Source organism: Amyelois transitella, chromosome 19 (genome assembly GCF_032362555.1).
Source record: "Amyelois transitella isolate CPQ chromosome 19, ilAmyTran1.1, whole genome shotgun sequence".
NCBI lineage: Eukaryota > Metazoa > Arthropoda > Insecta > Lepidoptera > Pyralidae > Amyelois > Amyelois transitella.
The window spans coordinates 475,443-493,620 of NC_083522.1; the positions used below are offsets into that span (position 1 = coordinate 475,443).

General features: G+C 37.3%; 1 protein-coding gene across 1 annotated transcript; it reads right to left on the reverse strand.

Moving 5' to 3' along the window:
• Positions 1-158: 158 nt before the first annotated feature.
• On the reverse strand, positions 159-10,429 carry LOC106136601 (esterase FE4). The gene is made up of 4 exons (XM_013337203.2): positions 10,271-10,429; positions 4,805-4,985; positions 1,296-2,572; positions 159-429 (listed from the first exon to the last, which is right to left on the reverse strand). Exons 1-4 carry the CDS (start codon positions 10,279-10,281, stop codon positions 258-260), a joined length of 1,641 nt encoding a protein of 546 aa, XP_013192657.1. The 5' UTR covers positions 10,282-10,429; the 3' UTR covers positions 159-257.
• Positions 10,430-18,178: the final 7,749 nt, after the last annotated feature.

Consider the following 18,178-nt stretch of genomic DNA (forward strand, 5'->3'; position numbering starts at 1 on the left):
ATATACCTACCTCTAACATACATACCTATATACAATCTTCGTTATGCCAAACAGCTAGCCGTGGTCCAATGATCTTTTCAAGACTGTCGGCTCTGTCTACCCCGCAAGGGATATAGACGTGATTATATGTATGTATAAGATACAAAAAAATCAAAATATAACTTTATAACATGATTTTATTTGTGTTGAAAATTATAAATTCAGTCTTTCTATGGACAAGATACATTGTAACCATATTTACAAAAGGCAAGTTCGCGTTACGTTTTTCTTCTGTACTTCGTGTAGGTTTCATTCCAAAATACCATAACTTCTGAGTACCAAAGAGGTTCTATCGAGAACTTCTTGTCTATGACGAAGAGTTTAGGATCTCTATTCCTTGCAGCCTCCCATTTCATGGGCAGCAGTGGTGTTATTTCTGGGGTTGGGTCACTGGAAAATAGAATAGAATAGAATAGAATAGATTTATTTTCAAAATTGGATACAAGGTATCACTTATTGACGTCACATAACTTAAATCTAATTATAACTACTACCGCTTCCAAAGCGCATGTGTAGAAGAAGCGGCGGAACAAACTACACTGCAGCATTTTCATAGGACGTCAATTTACAAATATAGATCTCTTAAATCTAAATCGTGGACGAATGCACATTGTCTACATTAAAAAACATGTATGAATGTAGAACTGATTATGTCAATACGAATATTTCGTCAAATAAAATAAATATAAAATAAAATATGTACATACTGTACAAATTATGTCAAGATCATGTCAAAAATACACAAGCATTTAAGAGGCCATTATGTCCAGCTCGGGCCACACATGTTTATCATTAATATAATCATCCGTGCTGTAATAGGCTTTCCTACAAAGCTCAACTTTTATATACTGTTTGAATTTTCTATCATTCATTTCAAGAACACTTTTTGGTAATTTATTATAAAATCTTATACAATTAATCAGAAATGATTTCCCTACCTTAGCCAGCCGATGTGCTGGGATCGACAACTTGTAAATAAAGTCATTGTCAACTGGATATTGTTCGTGTTTATGTTTGTTTTAAAATGTAGCTTATGTTGACTTGGGCGTTCAACTACCTTTATTCCAAATTTTATGAAAATAGGTCCAGCGGTTTCACCGAGAAGTAGGTAGGTAAATATGTGTCTATCGAAGACACATGGTTTCATCAGATAATTGCATTAAAATTAAAAATCTGGTATTTCTTTAAAATTAAAGGTATCATTTATTAACTTAAACTATATCTGAGAAGTTTGCTACGAGTATATTTACACTTACCTGTATTTTGCAAAGTTTGTCCACATCGTAGTCATCTGCTTGATTATTCTCTTCTCGATAAAGGCAGTGACTAGTGGCAGTTTCAGTTTGAACATATAAAACAGCTCATCAGCATGAGTCGCTCCTGGCGCCGAGCGGAATCCGTACAAAAACTTAACTACATTCATCCACCCATCATACGAAAACTTGTATGAATACACTGGTTTACCAGAACTCTTCAGCAAGAGATCTGTCGTAAATATTGATGGGTAACTAACACTGGCATCACCTTGGAAGAATGAGAATTTTGGTAACGTCTCTTTTGTAAGCTCATTAACACCTAAATAATAATCTTTGAATCTTTGAACAGTAGCGACTTTAACTTCCTCAGTTGTAAACATCAAGTCTCTTGGCAAGGCGTCATAAATATTCATGTTTGCAACCATTGTCTCGTTCTCTCTTGCAGTAAACATATACCCTTCAGCGTTATTATGACCTATAATCACAGGAACTTTATAATACTGACCATTAACAACCAAATTGTACGGAGTATCAGGCAAGAACTGTTCGATACCATCAATTTTTTTCTCAACACACGGCACAAAAATGTTTTCAGATATTAACATGTTTCCTTTTGTTCTAGGTACACGAGCCTTAAGTAATTTTTCTGCTGGCAGATCTTTAAATATATTGTATAATTCATAAGGATCAACCGTTTTGTATCCTATTTGTTCTGCAAGTTGACTAGCTATTTTCAAAGGATCCATTTGCAAGCTCCAATAAGAAATAGCAGATCCACTTTGTAAAATAGCTCTATGGAATAAGCCTTTAGACATTGGCGATACTATATGATACATAACAGACGCCGAGCCAGCACTCTCTCCGAAAATCGTTATATTATCAGGATCTCCGCCAAAGGCTTTGATATTTCTCTTAACCCATTTAAGAGCTTCAACCTGGTCTTTCAATCCGACATTTCCTGGTGCTTCTTTAATACCTAAGCATAGGAAACCAAGTACTTCAAGTCTATAGTTAAAACTTACAACAACAACTTCATGTTCAATCAAATATTCTGCTCCGTAGATGAAAGGTGAACCAGATCCGTCTCTGAATCCACCGCCATGGATGAATACCATGACAGGGTAGAGTTTATCAGGTTTTTGTAGAGGAGTGTAAACGTTTATGGTGAGACAGTCCTCCGTGCCTTTGACTGAGTCTTTTGTAAATCTTTGAGCGCATCGAATGTGTTCGTTGACCGCTTCGAAAGTGTCTTCCCAAATCGGAGCTGGTCCTGGGCCCTGGAATGAACAAAATTGGTATGGAGTAGATGGAAATAAAAATATCTTTGTTAAATAACGAGAAATTTCATGTCTACCCAAACCTGGGTGTCTCGTGTTAATTTAGATTTTTATTCGATTTTCCTTCCTTTATTTTAGTTTTTAAGAGTACTCGATCGATAAATATTGGTTTAACTATTTAGACATCGGTACAATTCAGAGTATCTCTCCCAAAACAACCAAATTTTAATTCATGGCAATTCTAACGTCAACAATACTTAAAAATTCCATGCCGAATATTATAAGAGAACATAAGATGGTATAAAACAATTAGATACTTATATCTAAAAATGAGGTGAATCATGTCTTCAATGTTATATCCGATCTGACAGCACGTGAATTATATCATGTTCTAGCATGCAATCACCACATCAACCGAATGAGGTCTCGGTAGCTAATTGTGATGACAATGGCGGTTTGCGGTCAGAAAAGTGGACAACCAATTATTAGTACATTAGTTACCGCTTTCAGAGATTTGCTGTAAATTTTATGGTGTTACTGGCTTTGGTAGAATAGATTATATTTTTTGGTGATGATTTTTTTTTATGGTTTTTTGTTTTTAATGTCATCATTTACATTACACAGAATTTAAGTTCGTAAAGATTATTTGTTATCTAATAGATCTTCGGAAATAATGAACCGATCATGAAAATTATGTTACTGTTCAAAAGTTTTATTATCCGCTAGTGTTTTAAATTCATTTTCCGCAACAAGAGGATCAGGTTTCAGATCCTAGTCATCATTAATCAATCGTAAACTTAACCTTGACTATGATAATGTCTAGTGACGTGACCGCTGTATCTGAAACCTTGTTGCTACCGAGCTATAATCCAATTTGATCTATTTTATTAACTGAAATAAAACCATTAAATTTAGTTTGATAAGACGACTAGGCGCTGAATGTAACTTTGATTGAAAGTACTTTGTTTATCTTTATATGATCATCGTCTAGTTCATTAACATACATTTCTTACATATGTGAATAATATTTATACATATATACATACATATAATCACGTCTATATCCCTTGCGGGGTAGAAATAGCCAACAGATAGGACACGTTCAGCTATTTGGCTTTAAGATAGAATTGAGATTCAAATAGTGACAGGTTGCTAGCCCATCGCCTAAAAAAAGAATCCAAGTTAATAAGCCTATCCCTTAGTCGCCCTTTGCGACATCCATGGAAAAGAGATGGAGTGGTCCTATTCTTTTTTCTATTAGTGCCAGGAACCACACGGCACATACGTTTCGTAAAATCACAATACCTAGCTGCTAATAAATGTACGTATGGCAAAAATACATTTTTTCTTTCGTTTAAAAGGTACACTACCTGCAATTGTTATACACTATGTTTGTAACGAGTGTAAAGCCGGGGCGGTGTGCTAGTTAATATTTAATTGCAAAGGGCTCAGTTTTAAAACCTTAGTCATCATTAAGCAATATAATAAAAATTATCTTGTCTATGATTATGTCTAGTGACTCGATAGCAGTATCTCAGATCCTGTTGCTAGCGAACTATAATCCAATTTCCTCTATTAGTAGTTAATAGAATTATTGATTGAAATACATCCATGAAAATCAGTTTGACAAGACTGAATGTAACTGCAATTAAAGGTAGTAGTAGGCGACTGAGGGATAGGTTTGTAAACTTAGGATTCTTTTTTAGGCGATGGGCTATCAACCTGTAAGTATTTGAATGTCAATTCTATCATTAAGCCAAATAGCTGAACGTGGCCATTCAGTCTTTTCAAGCCTATTGGCTCTGTCTACCCCGCAAGGGATGTAGACGTGACCATATGTATGTATGTATGTAGTAGTTAATAGAGTTATTGGTTGGAATGCAACCATGAAAATTAGATAATTGAATGATCGATATGGACGAAATATACTATATTTCCTCCATATCCAGTAGAAACCAAAAATGTGATTCTTAGAATTTCTGTCTGTCTGTCTGTCTGTATGGTCGTACTCGAATCACGCGGAAGCTATTACTCTGATTTTAATTCGGATTTTTAAGATGTGTGAGGTATACGACAATATCCCCCTCCCTACTGAGGGGATAAGCTGACACCCTGAATGAGGGAATCGAGGGCAATAGCTAGTAACAAACAAACAAATTAAGTACTAAGAACCACACGGCACAAGTTAATATAACAAGGGACCACAAAAAACCAATATACATTTCTATATACCTGAAATCTCTCCCTGACAGTAGCATAGGGTATTCCATAGTATACTTCATGGGAGCCATCGTTAGCTACCGAGCCGCGCAGCCAGCCGGAGCCGACGAGCACCGGCGTCGTCGGCTGCCGCACCAGCCGCGCCGCCCACAGGGACCACAGCACCAGCCACTTGTAGCCCATGGGGGTGACGCTAGTAAATATAGTAAATATATAAGGGACAAATTAGACTGATTGAGTTAGCCTCGAAGTAAGTTCGAAACTTGTGTTACGAGATACTAACTCAACGATACAATATTTTATAACAAATACTTATATAGATAAACATCCAAGACCCAGGCCAATCAGAAAAAGTTCTTTTCTCATCATGCCCTGGCCGGGATTCGAACCCGGGACCTCCGGTGTCACAGACAAGCGTACTACCGCTGCGCCACAGAGGCCGTCAAATTGCAACTGACGCACACTGGAAAACAATTAGATAGATAGATAACTCTCTTTATTGCACCATAAGAGAAAACATACAAAACAACACAAAGCAGATATAGATGGTACAAAGGCGGACTTATCGCTAAAGCAATCTCTTCCAGTCAACCTTTGGGTGGAAGGAAAGCAAACAGGAGATCGGCGTTGGCGCAGAGCAAGATAAATTAATGTTAGAACATAATAAAATATATACAGAGTATATATCTATATATAATACATACAAATACGCATAATTTTATGGTAACCCAATTATGGTAATTGAGACCAAAAAGAATAGGAGAGTGAGAGGTCGGAGTGGGAAGACCTAGACGAACGTATCTTGATCAAATTAAGGACGTCCTGGTAAAGGGTCCATATCATCAACAGCAGAATTAGACACTTCCTGGACTGGCAAATTCCACAAGAGCAAGCGGGATTTGTTAAGGGCAGGGGCACTCGCGAGCAAATCCTAAACATACGCCAGCTGATCGAAAAAGCCTACGAATTCAACGTACCTATCATCTTGTCCTTCATCGATTACAGCAAAGCCTTCGACTGTGTCGTGTGGTCAGACCTCTGGAATATACTGGGAGAACTGGGAGTGCCCCAACATCTTGTGGCGCTTGTCCGCTCGCTGTACCTAAATAACCAAGGCATCGTCAAAATCGAGGATTGCACATCGGAGCCATTTAGTTTTGCTAAAGGCGTTGCTGCATCCTGTCTCCGATTCTCTTCAACGTTTACGGAGAATACATCATCAGGCGGGCTTGCGAGGACTGGGACGGCGGAGTCACGGTTGGTGGCACCAGACTGACAAACCTTCGTTACGCAGACGACACCACATTAATAGCTGCAAGTGAAAGCGAAATGGTGGAATTCCTTGCCCGTATTGAGCACATCAGTTTGCAATTAGGTCTCAAAATCAACCACGCCAAAACCAAACTAATGGTGGTAGATCGTGCCGGAAGACTTGAACTGACGAATGCTCTCAACTTAGACATCGTCAATGACTTTGTCTACCTGGGGGCCAACATCAGTGACAGGGGATCCTGTGAGACGGAAATAAGGAGACGAATAGGGATGGGCAAAAATGCCATGTCTCAACTACAAAAGATATGGAGGGACCGAAGCATTTCACGGAAGACAAAAAAGAAACTTGTCCACACTCTGGTCTTCTCCATATTTAGCTACGGCGCCGAGACATGGGTCCTGAAAAAGGCTGATAGAGACCGCATAGATGCCTTTGAAATGTGGTGCTGGAGGAAGATGCTACAGATACCCTGGACTGCCTTCCGTACCAATGCATCTATCCTGCGTGAACTCCAAATCAAAACGAGACTGTCCACCACCTGTCTCCGCAGGATACTGGAATTTTTCGGCCACATTGCACGGAAAGACGGTCACAACATGGAGCAGCTAATGGTGACAGGCAAGGTTGACGGAAAAAGACCTAGAGGTCGCAGCCCTACAAGATGGTCGGATCAAATCCGATCGTCACTAAACACCGATCTCCATAAGGCCCTCCACGACGCAAAGGATCGCAACGGGTGGAAGGAAGAGATCAAGGAGAAAGTGATTCGGCGGGGGAGTCACGACCCTCAGCAATGAGGTATACGACGCGAGGAGGAGAGGTAAAGGGTCAGGTCAAAAGTACCCGAAACCGCCGAGCTTGCTTGAAGAGAGTTATGAATGTGGATGAAGCGAAGGAAGTATGCAGAGATCGTGGCAAGTTGAGAGATGTGGTCTCTGTCTACCCCTCCAGGAAAGAGGCGTGATTTATGTATGTATGTACTTAATCCTTGCTGTAGAGAATACAATATAACTGCTTGGGTAGACCCCTTATCTGATAACGATGTTATATAATGTATGGGTAGTAAAGAGATTCAAATATTAACACGTGGCTCAAAGAAGAATTCCAAGTTTATAAGCCTTGATTGACATACAAGTAAACGTGGCCTTCCAGTCTCGGAGATAGTTGGCTCTGTCTGCGCCGTAAGGAATAAAGACGTGATTTTATATATGCAAAATGGGCGTGCAGAGGTTAACTGCTTACGAAGGAATAATTTCAAAATTATAACATTACTCAGCAATATAACATAGTTTTCCTTATTATTTATCACTAGAGGCTGCCCGCGACTTCGTCCGCATGGAAACCCTATTGATCCCTCGGGTACTTTGGAATAAAAAGTAGCCTTTGTGTTATTCTGGGTCTTCAGCTAGCCACATACCAAATTTCATCGTAATCGGTTCAGTAGATTTTGCGTGAAAGAGTAACAAAAATCCATACTGACATACTCACAAACTTTCGCATTTATAATATTAGAAGGATGATTAATAATCAAGGTACTATAAAAATTATTTTAGACAAGTCATGGTTGGTCGAATATAAGCTGGAATTGACAAGGCTTAAGTCTAGATAGGCAGATTTAGATAGTCTTTATCAGTTGAGATAACGTATGCCTATTAAATTTGTAAACACAAGCGTATGTATTTCAAAGTTATGTGCATTAGTTTGAATGCTCTTACGGTGAGGGAAAACATCGTGAGGAAACCTGCACATTCAGGCAACTGGATGTGTAACCATGGATACAATAAGGATTAGGTTTACCTGCAAAGGTTGCGGAGGTCAGATGGAAGTCGCTTCGTGTAAAAACCTGACTCACCAAGTCTAGGATCCATGGTCAAAGGCAAACCTTAGTGGTGAGAAGGTTGAGTCTATGGATTTTCTATCGATAAATGTTGTCTTAGGATTATACAATATGAATGTCGATTTAATCTATACTTATATTATAAAGCTGAAGTAGTTTGTTCGAACTGAATTGAAAAATTCTTTTTGTGTTGAATAGACCATTTATCGAGGAAGGTTTTAGGCTATACAGCATCACGCTGCAACTATTAGGAGCGAAGAAATAATGGAAAATGTGAAAAAAACGGGGAAAATTACTCATCCTTGAGCTTCAATGATGCCCAAAATAACTATTCCACGCGGACGAAGTCGCGGGCACAGCTAGTTATCGATAATCTGGTAGGTTTTAATCATAGGCATTATGTTTTGGTGTAGGAAGGCCGAGACGAACGTACATACATCGATCAAACTCTAATGTTCTGAGTCGATCGATGCGAAAGGTCAGGTCAAGAGTCTTAAACAACGAGCTTGCGTGGAAAAATTGACCATGGTCAAAAAAATATATACATAGATATGGTGGCGATCGTGCGAGAGAGAAAGGCACACATTAGTGTAAGCTTCAATTCCGGTCTGGAAGCAAAGAAAAAATAATTATGCAGTTTGTAAAAGCCAATCAAAGGAAAGGCTAATAAACTTGGGATTCTTATGTTAGGCGATGTACTAGCCACCTTCACTATTTGAATCTACATACATATAGTCACGTCTACATCCCCCTACGGGGTAGACAGAGCCAACAGTTCCGAAAAGACTGAACGTTCAGCTGCTCGGCTTAATGATAGAATCGAGATCCAAATAGTGACAGGTTAAGTCAAACAGCTAAACGTGGCCTATCAGTCTTTTTAAGACTGTTGGCTCTGTCTACCCCGCAAGGGATATAGACGTGATTATATGTATGTATGTATGTACTCTTACAATCTGTTCGCATGCGACTTAACACGATCGCATTGCAAACTGCTAATTTACCTAGCAATGTGGTTGCATTGCAACATGTTGCAACAACCAAATTGCAATATTAGTAAAATGTTCATACTGTCCGTGAAAAGATCTGTGTGGAAAGAGATTTAAAGAGCTACAAATAAATAGACGTGATTTATAGTAAGTGTTTATTTATTAGATTGTTGGCTCTGTCTACCCCGCAAGGGATATAGACGTGACCATATGTATGTATGTGTATTTATGTGGCCCTACAATATTTTCGAAACTATTGGCTCTGTCTACCCCATATGGTATAAAGACGTGATTAAATGTACGTACGAAATTAATACCTATCTCAAAAAAAACTTTGTATTGTTCACTTCCACAAGGTCATTTGGTCGTACGAAGTAATTTGGTTCAATAGGTACATAAATAACAATGCCTCAGCCGCGGGTTAAGAGTTCAATTCCAATTTCATCACTGACAAAAATAACCTACCAATGCCGTGTGGTTTTCCGCACTTTAGAATTTCTATTCTATATATATCATTCCCATAGATGTGATTAAGGGATAGGCTTATAAACATGGGATTCCTCTTGTAGGCTATGGACTAGCAACCTGTCACTATTTGAATCTCAATTCCATCATGGAGCCATACAGTTGAGCGTGGCCTTCAGTGTTTTCGAGGCTGTTGACTCTGTCTACCCCGCAAGGGATATAGACATGACTATTTGTATGTATGCAAACCTTTTTTTCCTGGGTAGACAGAGTCAACTGCCAATACTCGAAGGCCATATTTGGATGATAATAGCTGGATAGTTTAATGATGGAGTTAAAAAAAAACTACAAAGGTAATCATGTAGAATGTATAGTGGTAAAAATATACCTCGTTTCAACTTCGTATTTACTTTTGATCTCGTAGATATTTAAAAATAGACTTTTTCTATCGGCTAACCTCCCACAGAATATTATTACGATTAGTTTTAATTTAACTCCAACAAAGCGTTAACACATAAAAATAAACTATGTTTTTTTTATTTATTTGTATGTAAATAAATATCACGTCTATATCCCTTTCGGGGTAGACAGAGCCAACAATCTTGAAAAAACTGATAGGCCACGTTCAGCTGTTTGGCTTAGTGATAGAATTGAGATTCAAATAGTGACAGGTTGCTAGCCCATCGCCTAAAAGAAGAATCCTTAGTTTATAAGCCTATTTATATTATATTTATCTAGTTATTAAATAAAAAAAACAATCAAATGATCAAAAGACGAAGTCCGGGCTCCCCTCCAAAGAGTTAAGGATGTAACCGACATTAAATCCAGGCAAAGGAATATTAATTAAGAATTTAATGGATTCTTACGAGTACGTATATTTCACAGACAAATCTATTTCAAAAATAGAAACTACTAACCTCACAGTCATCCAAATAGACGAATCTGGCGCACAAACCAACCAAAGTAATGTTTTTATCAGCAATAAATATTCAAGTTGAGTAAACACTGTTGTTTTAAAGTTTAACACGCGCGTCGCTGACTTGTTGTGGGTTAAGAATGAAGACCGGTTTTCATTGGCTGCCGGTTGGAACGCCGGAGTTCCGATCTCGCCGACATTGTATGACTACTCATACATACACACATACATAATATATGTATATTGATTTGCGTCGAGTTTTTTTTTGCGTAGTTCGGTGGATACGCAATACAATACAAATTGCAAAGATATATATATATATATGATATGTATATACGGGACAAATTACACTGATTGAGTTAGCCTCGAAGTAAGTTCGAGACTTGCGTTACGAGATACTATTTATTTATTTATTATCATTACAAAAATAGTAAACAACAATTACAATGGTACACATAATGGTTTTGGTCATTAAGCCAAATAGCTGAGCGTGGCCTATCAGTCTTTTTAAGACTGTTGGCTCTGTCTACCCCACAAGGGATATAGACGTGACCATATGTATATATGTATGTATGTATATATGTAACAATTCTTAAGACTGTCACTCTTTCCATCATGGCTCCTATATCGGGACTGCTGGAAGAGATTTCTTTTGAAATAAGCAGAACCTTTGTAATTTTGTTTCTTGTGTTTATCAGTCTCGATATTTTCTGTGTAAATGAAATAGTAAATAAATACTATATTTTGTTACTAAACTTCTGAAATGGGTTCCTGTCTTATTATGTTTTTGATTCTTTTTATTTAATGTTTATTTTAATATGCTGGACGCCATACATCATCATAATCAAGTTCTTTGTAATGATACACGTACAGAGAGCATACATTTCATAAAATGTTACAAATTTCAATTAAATAATTTATGCCGTGTGGTTCCGGGCACCAAGAAAAAAGAATAGGATCACTCCATCTCGTTCCCATGGATGTTGTAAAAGGCGACTAAGGGATAGGCTTATAAACTTGGGATTCTTCTTTTAGGCGACGGACTAGCAACCAGTCACTATTTGAATTTCAATTCTATCATTAAGCCAAATAGCTCAATGTGGCCTATCAGTATTTCCAAGACTGTTGGCTCTATCTTCCCCGTAAAAGGTACCGACGTGATTATATGTTAACGCTTATAATATCAATAGTAACTTGTCTAGACATGCTGAAGCGTCGTTCCGAAGTGCACCTTAATTATTTATTGTAGCGTATTATGTCAGCGGTGTAACTTGATGTTCTAGTCAGGTGTTACCAGTAGTAATTTTTACGGCATTTAGACCTATTTTTTTATTTTAGTAATTTACATGTCTATTTGAGCGTGAGTTCACACTTACAAATGAAACATATACCACGTCTTCATATGTCACGGGGTAGACAGAGCCAACAATCTCGAAGTGAAATGCCCACGTTCAGCGGGATGTATTAATGAGGGTTTTACTAGAAATCTGAATATATATGTAAGATCATCATCAAAGTGCCGTGTGGTTAACGGAACCAAAGAAGAAGAATTGGACCACTCCATCTATTTCCTATGGATGCCGTAAAAGGCGACTAAGGGATAGCCTTACAAACTTGGGATTCTTCTTTAGGCGATGGGCTAGCAACCTGTCAATTCTTTCAGTCTTTTCAAGACTGTTGGCTCTGTATACCCCGCAAGGGATATAGACGTGACCGTATGTATGTATCATCATCCTCCTCGCCGTGCATCTAGCACTTTAGAATAGGACCACTCCATCAAAAATATCAAAAATTCTGATAAACAGCGATAGTTTTTCGCGCGATAAAAAAAGAGTAGCGCGTGTCATGTTACGGAGTCAGGACTTTACAGATAAGTTTACAAAATCGTAGAATAAAGATTATCTTCAATCTAAAGTACTTGTACATATTCGAATTCAACTCAAATTAAAAAAAAAATTCATTATTATAGGATACTAATTCATATCGCTTAATATTTGTCAAATCTTTTGGTTCCACAACATTGGTTGATGTCAATTGAATTATGTACCTACTTAAAACTAAGTTTACTGCCGCTTCCAAGGCGTCAGTGCAAAAGAAACGGTAACAAACTGCACTGCAGCATTTTCTATCTTCAACAACGTCAACTTCACACACACGTATCTACATATATTATCATAACCTTAGGTTCGCTTCACTTGGGGTTTAGATAAAAGATAAATAAATTATTCACGGTCTTTCTGAAGACTTATATCAATTTAAATGTGAACGCAGACTTATCTGCAACGCACTCGTGGAAATGGTCGCTCCTCAGGTATAATAACCAAATAGATATTCTTATGCCGTGTGGTTCCCAGCACCAATAGAAAAAGAATAGGACCACTCCATCGCTCTCCCATTGATGTCGTAAAAGGCGACTAAGGGATAGGCTTACAAACTTGAGATTCTTTTTTAGGCAATGGGCTAGCAACCTGTCACCCTTAAAGCACAGCACAGCACAACCTTAAAGCTAAATAGCTGAGCGTGGCCTATCAGTTTTTACAAGACTGTTGGCTCTGTCTGCCCCGCAAGGGATATAGACGTGATTATATGTATGTATGTAGATATTCTAATTCTAGTATTATAAATATTTTGTGTAAGTCTGTTTGTCTCCTTTCAAGCGATGGGTTAGCAACCTGACACTATTTGAATCGCAATTCTATAGTTACGCCAAATAGTTGAACGTGGCCTATCAATGTTTTCAAGACTGTCGGCTCTGTCTACCCCGCAAGGGATATAGACGTGATATGCGTGATGCGCAGAAATGCACATTCAGGCAACTGGATGTGTTACCATGGATCCAATACGGGTAAGGTTTACCTGCAAAGGTTGCTTAGAGTAAGATGGGAGTCGCTTCGTTTAAAAACCTGACTCGCTCAGTCTAGGATCGAGGTCAAAGGCATCCCCCGGGCTCCTCTCCAGACAGGTGAGGATGCAATCGGGACTAATGCCAGGAGGGAGATAAAGCTATTTAAGTCCGACGAATTCGCGGGTAATAACTAGTCCTTCTAATATTATAAATGCGAAAGTTTGTGAGTATGTCAGGATGTCAGTATGGATGTTTGTTACTCTTTCACGCAAAAACTACTTAACTTATTACGATGAAATTTGGTAAGTAGGTCGCTGAAGACCCAGAATAACATATAGGCTCCGGAGTTCCCGCGGGAATTCCACGCGGAGGAAGTCGCGGGCGGCCTTTAGTATAAAATAATGCGAATGCGTCGTCTGAGGCGTGTACGGCGCGGCCAAATCTGCGGTCAGACGTTTAGTATACAAAACAAGTTTATCATCGGTTTCACTAGCTTATCTGAAGTTATTTATTACCTCTTATTTATGCCTCTTACAAGTGATGTTATCGTTTTGTATATCTATAATTGTATAATGATAAGATCACAGGGGTAACTAATAAACCCACCAGAAACAATTCTTAATTGTATTTTGTATACATGTGGTCACGTTTATATCCCTTGCGGGGCAGACAGAGCCAACAGTCTTTAAAGACTGAATGGCTACGTTCAGCTATGTGGCTTAATGATAGAATTGAGATTCAAACAGTGATAGGTTGTTAGGCCATCGCCTAAAAAATAATCCCAAGTTTATATGCCTTGGTCGCCTTTTACGACTTCCATGGGAGAGAGATGGAGTGGTCCTATTCATTTTTGTATTGGTGCTGGGAACCACACGTCTAATTCTATTTTTTTTTTACTCAGATCCATAATAAGTTTTGGTTAACTTCTAATAAAGGTTTCTGCGACAAAATATTTAACTACAATGATAAAATAATTAACTACAATAAGGTATGATAACCTATATCATTGTCCCTCTCCCATTTTCTATCACTTTAAAAATGGTTCTTTCTTCTCTTAATCTGAATAACACTTCTTTGTTTGTGATTTTTTTCTATTCAACCTTTTTTACGTCACGAACTATAGTAGAAGGCAAACATTACTGGAAAGTGAGGAAGGAAAAGGGGGACCAACAATAAAATATTTTGATATACATATATTTTGATCAAATAAAGCAAAAAGTAAACGTTGTAACATACCAGCAAGCAAAAAAAAATTTATAGAGAAAAGAGATGAATGGAGGAAGCTCCATTTAACTCCACCAATAAGAGTTAGCTCTTAAATTTAAGAAGAAGGTACGAATATGCAAAAGTAATAATGACTATCAATACGTATAGCCTTGTTTATTTTTAGGTTTGAGTTATAATTACATTTTTATATTATTTAATCTAATTAAAACTAAAACTACTTATAAAAAAGAAAGAAAAAAGATGATAACAAAATAAAATTTAATTTACAAATTGTACAGTCCCTGCCGGAGTGTGCCCAGAAGACTGGCGGCATTGCCAATTCGAATGGCAATGCTGAAATAATAATATTAAACCAACTATAACCTTAGAGAGATAATATTTGTACTATGTTATATACGAGTATATACTATGGAAAAAAATTATCGTTAGATATCGAATTCATCAAACTGAGCGCCGGTAACTGCGTTTCACGAATATATTTATTTTTTATCTTTTTCTAAGCATTAATAAGATTGCATTTGCGATAAGAGCACTCTTTGGACTTTGATATTTCCTTTTTTTTTATAATATTTTCAGTACCAAACGTGCCATATCATTCATGAACATATATAATCCCTTACTTAATTTTTAATGTGACTGTTGGCTCTGTCTACCCCGCAAGGGATGTGGACGTGATTATATGTGTGTATGTGTGGCAATTTTTTTTCTGGTAATTCCCAAGGGCGTGAAGCCACGTACTCAAGCTAGTGTTTTATAAACTTTTATTATTTCTTTCTGTTCCCCTGTTGATTGGATCTCTTCTTGTAGTTGTAATATTTTATTATGTAAAAAATATTACATACATACATACATATGGTCACGTCTATATCCCTTGCGGGGTAGATAGAGCCAACAGTGTTGAAAAGACTGAATGACCACGTTCAGCTATTTGGCTTAATGATAGAATTGAGATTCAAATAGTGACAGGTTGCTAGCCCATCGCCTAAAAAATGAATCTTAAGTTTGTAAGCCTATCCCTTAGTCGCCTTTTACGACATCCATGGGAAAGAGATGGAGTGGTCCTTTTCTTTTTTTAGTATTGATGCCGGGAACCACACGGCACTAATTTTGATTCACACATTTTCACGAATTCCAAATGCGACGGGTTATTTGTACAAGAATGTCAATGTTGTTTAACGTCGTTATGTCGACTTGCAATATTCGCACGCCATTGACTTTCTGAAACGCTTATTATTTCGACCAGACCCCGAATTGGAGATAGCAGGGTAATAACCCGAAGGAGCAAACTATCCGAGGGCCCCTTGGGAAAGTTGGGCCCTTGAGGGCCCTAATTATGGAAATGCCCGAGGAAGTCCGCGAATGGTGATAGTTTCGGCGCCAGGATTAGTGATGCTAATGGTCTATCGATAGATTATTAACTAGAGGCCGCCCGCGACTTCGTCCGCATGGAAACTAAGTAAGAAAAATAAGTAGGATATATATTTATTGCACATAAATTTATACAGATACAAGAAATCCTTACTAATTAATACTATAAACGTGAAAGTAAGGTTATTTTTTGTTTGTTTGTTACTTCTTCACAAATCTTGGAAAGTTTTTGTAACATACATTCATATAAATGCATATAATAACGTCTTTATCCCTTGCGGGGTAGACAGATCCAAAAGTCTTGAAAAGACTGATAGGAACAGCTGAACCTGTTTGGCTTAGTGATAGAATTGAGATTCAAATAGTGACACGTTGCTAACACATCGCCGTAAAGAAGAATTCCAAGTTTATAAGCATATCCCTTAGTCGCCGTTTGCGACATCCATGGGAACGAGACGGAGTGGTCCTATTCTTTTTTTATTAGTGCCAGGAACCACACGGCAAGTGCTTTTTGTAAGTTGCGTTGCAAAAAGAATCCCAAGTTTGTAAGACTATCGCAAAGTCGCCTCTTATGACATCTATGGAGTGGTCCTATTCCTTTTTGTACTGGTGCCGGGAACCACACGGTCGATAGTATTATCGATATTTTAAAATATTCGAGTTATAACTATCGATAGTTCGTCAACACTAGCCAGAATATTACGTGCAGCCCACAGGCGTGAGTTTCGGTAATTTCATTTGGTTAAATGCTTCTATATATGTATGTATATGTTTATGATTTGAATATTGCTTGAATTCAAAGTTCAAAAAGGTCAATTGCTTGTCGGTCCTTTCGCTATGTAAGTTTTCGAAGTCATACTTCTTACTTATTAAAGTTTCTATTTTTGTTTCTAAGATCTTATTAAAAAACAACTACATCAATTTTGATGAAATTTAGTACAAAGATAAACACAACTTTCAGGAGTAACACAGTATCAAGAAATAAATAGAAAGTCTTTAACAATATTACTTTATAATTAGAGTTCAGCGATGTATTGTTTTATGTGGAAAATAATGTTCTTAGTGCTACGTAATATATTTTTATCTTGTCAAATTAACCTTATAATTTGGCGTATTGATATTGCGTATCATTGTATTTGATTTACTTCTTGTTCAGGCGTTTTGTTTTATTCATAACTTTTCATGAAATATACATACATAAATGATTAACAGAGAAAAGAGATGAATGGAGCACGCTCCACTTAACTCCACTCACAAGAGTTAGCTCTTTAATTTAAGAAGAAGAAGTATGTCCATCTCTTTATTCATTGGCTAAACCGCTAGACCTAATTTGATGAGTTTTTATTTCGCATTTTTTATATTTTGCATAATACTCACCTATTAGACGCTATTGATTTTAAGGACTATTTTAATTACAGCCGCCAAAACAATAGATATATCTATCTTTATATCTAGGTAATTTAATCTTACTGAACTAAGTCGCGTTGAGAGATAAGTAGGTACAGACATTGGAATCGTCTTATGACTGACTAGCGACGCGACTTCGTCCGCGTGGAATAATTATTTTGGGCATCATTGAAGCCCTCAAGGATGAATAATTTTCCCCGATTTTTTTTTCACTTTTTCCATTATTTCTTCGCTCCTAAAAGTTGCAGCGTGATGTTATATAGCCTAAAGCCTTCCTCGATAAATGGTCTATTCAACACAAAAATAATTTTTTAATTCAAACTAGTAGTTACTGAGATTAGCGCGTTCAAACAAACAAACAAACTCTTAAGTTTAATATTAGTATAGATAAGTATAGATTCTGAAGGCCATTTACATATAATGAAGACATAATGTGTTGGTATTATAATACTTACTAAGTAGAACAAAGTAATGAACAATTAAAACTATTAGCCATGTTTTCAAGGCATTTTAACTGTCAAGTGCGAGTCTGACTCAATACCTAAATATTTTTAAACAAGTTAATCGAGCTTGGCTTATGACTTAACTTTACTGGTTTGGCAAAGGTAATATACCTTGGATTCCTTTTTAGGCCGTTTTAACCCAAATTCAAACTTCAAACTTTTATTTGCGTAATATGATAACCCATCATTATTAACCCATTTCACTATTTAAGCTAAAACCCTGTGTTCTTTTGTAGATGACGCCAAATTCCTCACTTTTTATAGGCGGTTCTAATTTCCTCGCTTTTTTGTAGATGTCGTTAAATTTATCGCTTTTTATACATGGGGCTTAATTCACGCAGACGAAACTGCGGGTATAAGCTAGTAAAATCTTAATAAGTATAATTAACCATCCACCCGTGAATAAAAAAATGAAAGAAAGTAATGAAGAGGCAACCGACAAACAAAAATCTCACTTTCGTATTCATAATATTAGTTGATCATTGACCGGTTCCGCTACTATTCCGTGATATAAACATAATAACATACTAACGTAACAGACACACAGGCCGACGCCGCC